Source organism: Esox lucius, chromosome 7, assembly GCF_011004845.1.
Source record: "Esox lucius isolate fEsoLuc1 chromosome 7, fEsoLuc1.pri, whole genome shotgun sequence".
NCBI lineage: Eukaryota > Metazoa > Chordata > Actinopteri > Esociformes > Esocidae > Esox > Esox lucius.
The window spans coordinates 21834192-21847062 of record NC_047575.1 but is presented as its reverse complement, the minus strand read 5'-3'; the positions used below and the strand labels follow the sequence as shown (position 1 = coordinate 21847062).

General features: G+C 39.1%; 2 protein-coding genes across 2 annotated transcripts; one reads left to right on the top strand and one right to left on the bottom strand.

Moving 5' to 3' along the window:
• Positions 1 to 6869: 6869 nt before the first annotated feature.
• Positions 6870 to 10080, top strand: LOC105007225 (olfactory receptor 1052-like). Its single transcript, XM_029120658.2, has 4 exons — positions 6870 to 6990; positions 7422 to 7617; positions 7878 to 8540; positions 9901 to 10080. The coding sequence occupies exons 2-4, from the start codon at positions 7474 to 7476 to the stop codon at positions 10078 to 10080; spliced, it is 987 nt and encodes a 328-aa protein (XP_028976491.1). The 5' UTR covers positions 6870 to 6990; positions 7422 to 7473.
• Positions 10081 to 11615: 1535 nt separating this feature from the next.
• LOC109615920 (olfactory receptor 8U9-like) lies at positions 11616 to 12557 on the bottom strand. Its single transcript, XM_029120659.2, has one exon. The coding sequence runs from the start codon at positions 12555 to 12557 to the stop codon at positions 11616 to 11618; it is 942 nt and encodes a 313-aa protein (XP_028976492.2).
• Positions 12558 to 12871: the final 314 nt, after the last annotated feature.

The following is a 12871-nucleotide window of genomic DNA, read 5'->3' as shown; positions in this document are numbered from 1 at the left end:
TAATAATGTACGTATAATTTTGTCATTTCCAACCATATTTCCTAACTAGATTATCCACATTAAAATTTATGGTAATAAATATATGAAAATTTGATATCAAGTTTGGAGGGAACAATTACATAAAATGTTCTCAAGAGCAATTTTTGAGGGGGACACCAAAAGTAGTGCTGTAATACTGTTTTCGTTTGCACCATCGGTTTGCTTGCTACTGTAGCTCGATCTGCAAATTCAGCTTTTCAAATTCAAATGTATTTACTGGAGTAGCCTCACATTAGTTACGTGCATTGAGTGCTTTTCATACGGTTGACACGAACACTGTCACCTTGCCAGCTAAGGAACACTACATACACTGCATTGCAAGCTTCTCTCATTTACTGCAAAAGCTGGTTGATGTTACTGTAGCTTGCTAGCAAACATCAGCTAACCGCTAGCTTACATAATGAGTGACCTGTAATTCAATGCAGAAAAAATGATGGTGACCATAGACTGTAGCTGGTGACGGTTAGAAATGTTTGCTTTGTATTGAGTGGTAGAAGTAAAGAAATGTCGCACTGTTGGAACAGTCTGTGATTTCAATTGTTTACTTAGATTTTCGGCGTGTGTTTGAATCCAGCCTTCAGTCGGTTGGTGATTTTGGTTTCCATTGACCGTTGTGACGTCATTTTGTTCTCAACAAATTACACAATGTACAGTACAATGTATTTAGTTAATCGAGACCTGATATGTGCTTTAAGTGTTCTGAAAAAAAATTGAGCAGTGTATATAAGCACTATTTCTACATAGGATCAATTCAATGTGCTTTACAAAGAAAAAGAAAAATATCAATATACAGTACTAGAATACAATACTAGTAATACTATTATACAATAGGAACATCAAAATTAGGCAATTCAATGTGCTTTACATAGAATAAGAAAATAGAAATAAAATAAAAACATAGCTGGTAGATTCCTTAGTAGATTCCATGAGTAAGCTATAAAAGCTGTAAGCCTAAGAGTTGTTAAATTTAAGCGCAGAAGTGTTTTTAACCTGCTCGGTTTATAATCTTCAAACATAATCAGAAATGTATTCGAGGCCTAAACCATTATAGTCTAAAAGCACCACTTTAAAATCTATTTTGTAACTGACTGGAAACCTCTGCAAATATTTAAAAACCGGAGTGATGTGCTCAGTTCTCTTGGTCCTGGTTAATATTCTAGCAGCAGCATTCTGAATGAATTACAGACTTTTTGGAAAGTCCAGTTAAGTACGGTGTCATTGTTTGACTGTGTATTCAGATGTCTAATACTTTAGAATGTTTCACTAAATTGACAAGCAAATTCATTACCTTTCTCAGTGGACAAGAATTCTGATGTTATCTGCTTTAGGGGGGCTTTAAACTTGTCGACAATGGCAAATAGAGTGCAAGTATTGTTGATGTTCCTGTTCCTATAGAGAAGGCTGAGATGCTAGCGAAAGCATTTGTCCATTGCTCTGACAATCTGTCTGGGGAGGGTCGTAGAGGGATGGAGGAAATTATAGAGCAGCACCGCTCGGAGGCAAGATGTTAATGATACAATGAGCACATCTTTACCATTGGGTAATTGAGGAGGGCAATAAAAAGTCAGGATGATGTGTGTTATGTAATGTTGAGGCATTTGATGTGTGAAGCTCTTGAGAGAGGAAGGCTCTGTATAACAAAGTTTGAGAGGAGAGGAAGCTGCCAGGTAGCTCAGGGGCGCCGATGCTCAGGGTCAGTGCAGAGGAGGTGAGGTTGCCCATTCTCACCACCTGGGGTCAACTTGTCAGGAAGAGAATCCTCATGTATGTGTTACCCTTTTCCAGGTGGGCGCGGGTGGTGTATATAATCAGGGCGATGGCATCATCCGTAGATCTACTGGGGCAGTATGCAAATGGAAGGGGGTCCAATGTGTCAGGAAGGGTGGAGCAGATGTGGGTTCTGATCAGCCGCTCGAAGCACTTCATGATGATGAAGCTCTGTGCAACAGGGCGGTAGTCATTCAGGCAGGTGATGGAAGGTTTCTTTGGTACAGGGACAATGGTGGTCTGCTTGAAGCAGGTGGGCACTGTTAACTGAGGCAAGGAGAGGTTGAATATAGAGGTAAAAACCTCTGCTAGCTAGTTACTGCACCCCCTGAGGAAACGGCCTGGAATGCCATCTGGCCCTGGTGACTTCTGAGGGTTCACTCTTAAAAGCTTTCCAGGGAGTGTTGATCTCATCAGGGAGCGGATCGGCGGGACGAGCATCACCGCTATTTCTCCCTTTGTAGTCTGTGATGTGCTGCAGCCCACACCACATGCATCTGTGGCCTTAGCTGTGGTAGTTAGACTCCAGCATATCCCTGTAGTTACTTTTTCCATCACTGAAAGCCTTCCGTAGGTCATATCTGGATCTCCTCAAAGCCTCCAGGTCCCCAGAGCTATAGGCACAGGACAGTACTCTGAGCTTAGCACGGATATTACCATTAACCCAGGTGTTTTAGTTGGGGAAAGTCCTGACATTGACCTTTGGGACGACATCATTGATGTACTTGGAGATAAAAGTAATAAAAAAAGATTTGATCCCCTGCTGATTTTGTATGTTTTGATAGAAATGATCAGTCTATAATTTCAATGGCAGGTTTATTTGAACAGTGAGAGACAGAATAACATCAACAAAATCTTGAAAAACGCATTTCAGAAATGTTATAAATTGATTTGCATTTGAGTGAAATAAGTATTTGATCCCTTCTGCAAAACATGACTTAGTACTTGGTGGCAAAACCCTTTCTTGTAGTTGGCCACCAGGTTTGCACACATCTCAGGAGGGATTTTCTACTGTATCGTAAGCAGATTTTCTATTGAAAACAAAAATGTATGCCAGGTATTTATAGAATAAATCAGACGTTGTTTGATGTGTATATGTCAATCAATGAAGAGGTTATTCATTTTCAAAGCTGCAATTGCACTATTACAGATTTCATGAATTTCTACTGAATCATAAGTAAATATTCTATTGAAAACAAAGGTTGTAAAAGTGTGCTAGGCATTTATAGAATACATCTGACTGTTTAATGTGTATATGTCAATCATTGAATAAGTTATTGATTTTCAAGCATGTAAATGGCTATTGGCAAATGTCTGTTGAATGTCTGTTGACAATAAATGCGTAGGTGAACACCATTATAGTGTAAGTTAGCGGTCATTTACACAAACTATGTCATTAAGATTGCAGGAGAGGAAGTAAATGGGCTTCTCTCCATCAGAATTCCATCAGTACTGGATATCAGTACTTTGATGCGATTATTGGCCACAATTGCAAAGAAAATCTGAAGGGAGGTTTGGAGGAATGTTGAGTGTCCTTTAACACATCCAGCAGGATAATGGGGTCAGGTTATATAGGAATCTCCATTTGCCAGGCATAGGAGCATAGAACCTTCAGGGGACAACAAAATCAGTCAAGTCAAAGTAAAAATATTATATTTTCAGAATCACAAGTGTACTGCCACGTATTACAGCTGAATTCTATAATGGGGTCTCTGGGCCACAGAATGTAAATGTTCTAGGTTGACATGTTTTCTTGTATGTATTAGCGAGAACAACCATCTCCAGCGAAAGATCGCTGGAGAACCAACATTTTTCCACTATATGTAAAGAAAATTGGACAGTTGCAAGCAGAAACCAACTCGAAAAGACTTCCAACTAAGACTAGTGGTGTTGTTTATTTCAAAGAAACTATGTTGTATTCCTCAAAACAATGTTTCATTTGTCGCTACATACATTTCATTATCGACTAATCTGATACTTCCTATGTTACCGGCCCATTTTTTTGTTGATACAATGGTATCAAGCCACTTTTTTTATCGTTTTGACATAACAATTGTTAACAACCCGGAACAACAATTAAATGGGTTACAATTAAATGGGTGTTACCCTACTCTCACTCTGCGCCTCGTGTCCTGCCTTCCTTCGACTGTAAAAGCAGCTTTTGTTGTTTGGGATGCACAGTTTCAAGTATAGATTACAGGTGCTGGTCATAAAACTAGAATATCATCAAAAAGTTGATTTCTTTCAGTAATTCCATTCAAAAAGTTAAACTTGTATATTATATTCATTCATTACACACAGACTGATATATTTCAAGTGTTTTTTTCTTAACATTTTGATGATTATAACTGACTGGATTGGATCCGCCTCCTTGTCGCACCTCCTGTTAGGACCTTTATGAAGAGAAGAACATTTTCCATCATGTATAACATTCCTGGGAGTGTGTAACCCTTGTTTTTAATCACTTTTGTACTGTTGTATGTTCTGTGTAGGTATGAACTTGAAAATTCATAATGTGTTCAATTTGGCACAAAGTGGCCAATCTGTAAAGGACACTTTGGCCTTGCTTTACAAATGAGTACAGGTGCTGGTCATATAATTAGAATATCATCAAAAAGTTGATTTATGTCAGTAATTCCATTCAAAAACTTAAACTTGTATATTATATTCATTCATTACACACAGACTGATATATTTCAAGTGTTTATTTCTTTTAATTTTGATGATTATAACTGACAACTAATGAAAACCCCAAATTCAGTATCTCCCCGAAAATTAGAATATTACTTAAGACCAATACAAAAAAAATATTTTTAGAAATGTTGGCCAACTGAAAAGTATGAACATGAAAAGTATGAGCGTGTACAACATTCAATACTTAGTTGGGGCTCCTTTTGCCTGAATTACTGCAGCAATGCGGCGTGGCATGGAGTCGATCAGTCTGTGGCACTGCTCAGGTGTTATGAGCCCAGGTTGCTCTGATAGTGGCCTTCAGCTCTTCTGCATTGTTGGGTCTGGCGTATCGCATCTTCCTCTTCACAATACCCCATAGATTTTCTATAGGGTTAAGGTCAGGCGAGTTTGCTGGCCAATTAAGAACAGGGATACCATGGTCCTTAAACCAGGTACTGGTAGCTTTGGCACTGTGTGCAGGTGCCAAGTCCTGTAAGAAAATGAAATCTGCATCTCCATAAAGTTGGTCAGCAGCAGGAAGCATGAAGTGCTCTAAAACTTCCTGGTAGACGGCTGCGTTGACCTTGGACCTCAGAAAACACAGTGGACCAACACCAGCAGATGACATGGCACCCCAAACCATCACTAACTGTGGACACTTTACACTGGACTTCAAGCACCATGGATTCTGTGCCTCTCCTCTCTTCCTCCAGACTCTGGGACCTTGATTTTCAAAGGAAATGCAAAATTTACTTTCACCAGAGAACATAACTCAGCAGCAGTCCAGTCCTTTTTGTTTTTAGCCCAGGCAAGACGCTTCTGACGCTGTCTTGTTCAAGAGTGGCTTGACACAAGTTATGCGACAGCTGAAACCCATGTCTTGCATACGTCTGTGCGTGGTGGTTCTTGAAGCACTGACTCCAGCTGCAGTCCACTCTTTGTGAATCTCCCCCACATTTTAGAATGGGTTTTGTTTCACAATCCTCTCCAGGGTGCGGTTATCCCTACTGCTTGTACACTTTTTTTCTACCACATCTTTTCCTTCCCTTCGCCTCTCTATTAATGTGCTTGGACACAGAGCTCTGTGAACAGCCAGCCTCTTTAGCTATGACCTTTTGTGTCTTGCCCTCCTTGTGCAAGGTGTCAATGGTCGTCTTTTGGACAGCTGTCAAGTCAGCAGTCTTCCCAATGATTGTCTAGCCTACAGAACTAGACTGAGAGACCATTTAAAGGCCATTGCAGGTGTTTTTTTGTTAATTAGCTGATTAGAGTGTGGCACCAGTTGTCTTCAATATTGAACCTTTTCACAATATTCAAATTTTCTGAGATACCGAATTTGGGTTTTTCTTTAGTTGTCAGTTATAATCATCAAAATTAAAAGAAATAAACACTTGAAATATATCAGTCTGTGTGGAATGAATGTATACATTATACAAGTTTCACCTTTTGGAATTACTGAAATAAATCAACTTTTTGACGATATTCTAATTTTATGACAAGAACCTGTATACTAATATTGCTAACTCCAGGTTGGGACAGCGGTGTGTAGCACCGGTATTGCACCACTTACTGCGCCACTGGACCAGTTCTAGGTTCTAAGGAGTGGGGAGCAAAAAATTATTACACCAGAGGCTGTTGCTATAAATTCAAAAGGCCGGCAATTTACAGTACACAAAACAAAAATACCCTGCAGGTTCTTAATATTGAGGTAAGTATAATAAATGAAAGGGTATTTCACTCTTTTTGTTCAAAGTTATTTTAGTTGAACTAATCTAAGTTAAATTCAAGTTCAAGTCCAAATGTGAGTCCATGTCCAAGTATCACTGGTGCGATGGAGAAGATGAATTGAAGGTCTGGGCCTGGCTCGCCATCTTGAATCCCATCTATGCACGTGCACGCCTGCACGCTGCAGACCAATCCTCGCTCCGACACCAAAAAAAACGGACTAAAACCGGTGTGGCTTAGTTCTCATAAAATCCCTGTCAGTTCCCGACCAGGTAAGTTATGTTTTTCAACTTATTTATGCTTTTAAACTATTTATTCATACTTATGTCATATTTTAACATGGGTTACAGGTGACTAATGGCTTGTCATGAAAAATAACTCCAAGGGCCTTCAAGAAAAATGCAAGGTATGTGTTATTTTACTCAAATATGAATCTATCCCTTTAACACCTGTTTGTAGCTAATGAGGCAATACCTACATAAGCCATACAATCATACACACAGCCTTCACTAATTAGGGTTAACGAAGTAGCTAGCTTTTTATAATTACTTGTCTGTGATCAAATAAAGCTAGACTTTACTGTAAACATACATTGCCTTGGGGTTTTCCCTTGCTTCATTTTTTCAGGGAACGGTGTTAATTAACTTTGTAGACATACAAACTAGGTAACTAACACTTAGTCCCTTCGGTATCACCCTGTGGAAGGAAGAGACATATAATTCTTCATTGCATTTAAGAAGCTGCTCAGCATAACGCTCTGAGTGTGAGTGATCGGCAATCACTAAGGTAGGCGGTGTTCACAACACTATTTATTTTGTTACTGTTATTTATCAAGTGGATTTGTCTGAAAATATTTCTCTAAGAAACACTAAAATAATTTTTAATTACAACATTTCAGTGTAAATATTAGGTTTGCAACTTTTGGTTTTTGATTTAATCAGATTAACAGAACATTTACATTGAATAACACATTAGAATTTTATGGCTGCAACTGTAAAAGCCATTGCTTTGCAACTAATTTAATCTCAGTACTGCTAATTAAAAGGTTATTCAAATCCTGATTTAAATGTCCCATATAAATTGCTAAATCAGCAATGACAAGGAAATAACACTAACACATTTTTCACACTTTTAAATTTCATTTGACAACTAAATTATGTATCGTATGACATAATTCATGTTTTTCCTGGCACTGACATCTCTATGTTTTATGTTAGAAAATACTTGCAGGTTTGTCTCTGATCCTAGCAGACCCTCTGGCACAGCGCTATGAACAACACCCAGCCCAGCTCTGTTGCCTTCTTCATCCTCCAAGGTCTGGGTAGTCTGGGAGAGAAGAGGATGGTCCTGTTTGTCATCTTCCTGCTGGCCTACACCATAATACTAGGAGGAAACAGCATGATCATCTACCTGGTGCTGTACACACTACACTCACACCTACATGAGATCACAGTAACGTTATTACAGAAAAGGCTAGGAGTTGTATTAAGTGAAAGTGATTAAAAGGTTTCATTCAAGACTGTTGATGGAGTATTTGCTCTTAAGGGATTATAGACTACTGTCCAGGATTTTCAATCTTATGACGTTACAGCTTAGTGTTTACATGGTTTGAGTCACAAACTAGGCCAATATCTGACATCATTGTGCAATACTACTCTTCTGTCTTCCTATAGGTGCGGACTGACCCGAAGCTGGGCTCCCCCATGTACTTTTTCCTCCACCACCTGTCCTTTGTAGACATGGTGTATACCACGGTCACCATCCCTAACATGTTGTCAGGCTTCCTGACTGATTTAAAGACTGTGTCCTTCCCTGGCTGCTTCCTCCAGATGTACTGCTTCATTCACATGGCCACAACCGGCCGTGCCCTTCTGACTGTCATGGCCTACGATCGCTATGTTGCCATCTGCAATCCTCTCCGGTACACCACCGTGATGACCCGCCCTGTCCGTCTGCTCCTCATTGTCGGAGCGTGGACCTTCGGTGCTTTCTTCACCTTACCAGCAATTACCATGGCAACGCAGCGTTCGTACTGTGGACCCAATGTGGTGCGCCACTGCTGGTGTGACCCGTCCTCACTGAGGGTTCTGGTGTGTGGGGACACACAGGTGGAAAATATGGTGTCGCTCTCCTCTGCTGTGATATCACTACTTACCACAGGCCTGCTTATCCTGATTTCCTACATCCTCATCGTTATGGCGATCGCTAAAATGGGCACCACCCAGCGACTGAAGGCATTCACTACCTGTGTTGCACACCTGACAGTTGTCTCCATATCTTACACTTCTGCCTCATTTGTCTACATCTCCTACCGTGTGGGAAACATCTCTCCAGAGGTGACCCAGATCTTCCTACTCGTTCCCCCTTTGCCAATTTTTGTTTTCATGTCAGTTGTGTGTTTGCATGCTGGCATGTCAACATTGCTGCTCCTGTGCATAATTCCCCTCTGTGATGCCAACTTTTTTTTTTGTCTGAGGCTTTCACATTTTGCACTGATTGAATCTGAGATTGAATCAGTGGTTTATCAGTATGAGAAGTTCTTGTGAGGTGATAATTATTATTTTATTTTTTTAAACCACAAACACAGCTCTGGAAAAAATCAAGAGATCACTGCACCTTTTTCTTTCCTTTCCAAAAAAGTCAAAAAGGAAAGTTTTGAGTGAGGAACAGAAAGAAAAAGGTGCAGTGATCTCTTCTTTTTTTCTGAAGCTGTATGTGATTTAGAAACCAAGTGAAAAGCAGGGGTCTAGGCTGATGGTTGGTGTTTTGGGTCTTTGGCTGTGCTTACATAAAATAAATGACATCCTGAATTTGTCATCTTTGAAAACAAATACAACAGCCAAACCATTTTGGGCTTCAATCTAATTGTTACACTCAGTGCATTCAGTGGATTCTTTTGAACTCAGAAGGTCCATTGGTTTTCCAGTAAAGGGGAAGGATGACTAACAAAAGCATGGAAAAAATATAGAGCCAAAGTAGCCTACTGGTCAGAACAACCACTTTAGAAATATTTGGCACTTTAGAAATGCATTTTCTATTGTTTTCCACGTAGTATGAAAGGACATTCATTCTACTTTTCTTTAGGTTTAATTTACACCCGTTGGTTTTCAAATGCCAACTCGAATTGCAAAAATATCCATCTTATTAACTTTGTAAAGTATGAATAAATTAGCTTAGCACACATTGGAAATGAAAAGGCAAGACTCCTAAATATTAATGAAACAGCTCCGGAAAAAATTAAGAGGCCACTGCACCTTTTTTCTTTCCTTTCCAAAAAGTCGAAAAGGAAGATTTTGAGTGCGCAACAGAAGGGTTAAAATTAAGAGACCACTGCAAATTGAACGCTTCTGTTCTTCACTCAAAACCTTCCTTTTCAAAATTTTTCGAAAGGAAAGGGAAAAAAGTGCAGTGGTCTCTTAATATTTTCTGGAGCTGTATATTATTAAAGCAGCATGGTAATCTAATGGTAATCTACTGATTTACTGAGTACAATTTTTAACCCAAATTGCTCCCAGCTCATTGTTGCAAATATGAATGTGTTCTGAGCATACTAACTGTACCTTGTAAAAATAACAGTAAGAAATGTGATAAAAAATTATGATGTGTAACTTTGTGATTACTAAAAATTTGTGGGGGGGGCAGGTCAATATTGTTCCATTGTGTGCTCTGTATATTATTGTTGTTTTATTGTTGCAGGTGCGTATCATTGTGTCGGTTCTGTACTCAGTTCTGACTCCGTTCCTGAACCCGATGATCTACAGCCTGAGGAACAAGGAGCTGAGAGATGCCATCAAGAGAGCATTCTGCCCACACACAGACATTTTGCCACAGGGCTGCAAAACACTCAACATAATGTCGTGGCACAAAACACATTAATCTATAAGTCAAATTGTAAAATTAAATGTATTGTTTAAAGCCCTTTTTACAACACCAGCAAGCAACAAAAATATCAACAAAATGACCTTGGTGCAAGCTACTCGTCCAACGTACTGACCAAAAAGCACTTAACACAATAGTCCAAGCCATAGCAGTCACTTATTCTAAATCTGAAAAAGGCAACTTCTAAATGTAATGCAGCAATTAAGGCATAACTTATCTAAATCTGACTTGAGTATCCACTTTCTGTGCCTGTGACTGTCTACTACTATTAGATGGTGTCCTTCTATCCCCATTACTTGTATTCCATTGACCTCTTTACCACATCTATGATTGACTGTTCGGAAAGCAGAACAACTTCATCTTTATTTATCCAGCTTTACACATGTTGTGAATTAATGATTTAATAGGAAAAACAAAGTATTAATGGAATTGTATGACATACAGCTCTGGAAAAAATTAAGAGACCTCTGCACCTTTTTCTTTTCAAAAAAGTTGAAAAGGAAGGTTTTGAGTGAGGAACAGAAGGGTTAAAATTAAAAGACCACTGCAAATTGAATGCTTATGTTCCTCACTTAAAAGTTTCCTTTTTGACTTTTTTGTAAAGGAAAGAAAAATGTGCAGTGGTCTCTTAAATTTTTCCGGAGCTGTATGTAATTATCTTTGTTTTGATTAACCCCAAAGTTAAGGTATTGAGCAATTGTTAGGTGGTTTATGTTGTTCTTAATTTCTAAATATAAAGAAAATATCACACATATATAAAAGTGTATTCACTGATTTTTTTATTTTTTTATTTTTTTTAAATTCCTTCTAAGCATCCCAAATGAAAATAAGAAGTTTACATAAAAAAAAAACTGGATAGTAAACTGGATTGTAAAAAAGAAGAAATGCTCTTATATGATGGTTTGCATGTAAAAATTTAATGAATAAATTATTAAAGATAAATGTCAATTTGTTAGGTCTTCTGATTTGCTCTGCTGAAGGAATAAGTAAAACATTTTCCTGTACTAAAAGCACAATGAAATAAGGGCTCTCTACCAACAATATGCCTCACTTCATCAGAACTCGGATCCCTCAAGTGATAGCTGAGGAGACACCATAGTCATGTTCAATGAATGCCTCATATTGCAGTTCTCATCAAAGTATGTACAATACATGTTATTATCCTGTCATTCTTTTTTTCTGCATTTTACGTATTTGCCACACATGTAATTCACTGGAATCTATGTGCTGGCTACTTTAAATATCTCAATATTTAATATTAGGTCTTACTTGAAATATCATAATTGCTGAATTGGGTTTTTCAATTAACAAGCCGTAATCTGTATGTGTATTTTATTAACTGATTGTTGCACCTCATTTGGCCAGAAATTGTAAAAACAAAGTTAAAAATATTGAAAGCACGCAGCGCCAAAAAATGAAACTTACACCAGAGTAACATTCCCAACATAGAGTTCTGTAATCCTCCACTGACAATGAATGACTTCCGGTCTAAGGGTTTGGTGCATGTGCTGAACTTGAGATGTAACACATCATCATGAGGCGGCCACATTGGCCCTGTGAAACACTGTAAATATCATGTGTTTAATCTCTTTAGTTTGTAAACCATATATGATAGGGTTGACACAGGTAGGGACCACACTACCCAGCACACTACACAGTTTACGTAAGTCTGCATATGCTGGGAAGCGGTGGAGGATGATAATGGTGAACCCACATCCCAGCAGAATGAGGTAAACCAGTAAGTGTGTGCTGCAGGTTATCAAGGCCTTGCTGTTCAAAGTACTGCTTTTGCTACGAAGACACACAATGGCGATCAACAGATAGGTGAGACTGATACTTCCCATGGACGTGACAAACAACACAACAGTAAACGTTAAGCCATAAATGTTATTTATGAGCACACTCTCGCAGGAGAGCTTGAATAAGGAGGCATTGTCGCAGTATGGGTTAAATATGCTCAACCTACATCGTGACAGACGAATGGTGAGCCCCAGAAGAATCCCCACCAAGAATATGGCCACGCCCCAGGCAGACACAGACAACTTGATCACCATTTTGTTGTTCATGATGGTGGTGTATCTCAGTGGGTTGCAGATGGCCACATACCTGTCAAAGGCCATTATCATTAAAATGGTATGTGAAGTCGTAGCATAAACATGACTACAGAATGCCTGAATGACACAGTCTATATATGTGATATAGCGCTCAGGAGCAGTGGTCAAAATGTCCAATAAAAGACGAGGCATCACCACCGTAGCCCCAACTATGTCATTAAGATGCAGGTTGCAGAAGAGGAAATACATGGGCTGGTGTAGGTTTCTCTCCAGGGAGATCAGTACTATGAGGCCAAAATTGGCCATGATTGCGAAGATGTAGATAAGGAGGAAAGCAATGAAGGCAGGGTAGGAGGAATCTTGAGTGACCTTTAACCCCTCCAGCAGGAGAACATAGTCAGGGTATGTATGGTTCTCCATTTGCCAATAAGAGGGGAGATGAGAACCTTCAGGGGAGAATAGAATAGATTAGAAGGATCGACAAAGTTCCTTAAAATGCTTTTCTATGTTCTTTAACATATACTGAGTAACATTGGCTACCATCGATCTCCAACATAAGCCAACCCCTCCCTTGTTTAAGTTTATTTAAACGTTCCAGCAAGTTTTTATCTCTTCTACGCAGCCATGTATGTGTTAGCAGTAGCAGATAAACAGTATTCCTGAAGGGGCAGCTCCTCTCTTAATTAACAGCGATGGGGCTGTTTTATTATTAGCTTCAATCACACTCCAGCTGA

What these genes read in the sequence shown, in the direction of transcription:
- LOC105007225 (XM_029120658.2), top strand. Translation starts at nt 7,474, where the DNA reads ATGAACAACACCCAGCCCAGCTCTGTTGCCTTCTTCATCCTCCAAGGT. An exon ending in ACAGCATGATCATCTACCTG is followed by an intron (nt 7,618 to 7,877) that starts GTGCTGTACACA and finishes GTCTTCCTATAG; the next exon opens with GTGCGGACTGACCCGAAGCT. An exon ending in TGGGAAACATCTCTCCAGAG is followed by an intron (nt 8,541 to 9,900) that starts GTGACCCAGATC and finishes TTATTGTTGCAG; the next exon opens with GTGCGTATCATTGTGTCGGT.
- LOC109615920 (XM_029120659.2), bottom strand. Translation starts at nt 12,557, where the DNA reads ATGGAGAACCATACATACCCTGACTATGTTCTCCTGCTGGAGGGGTTA.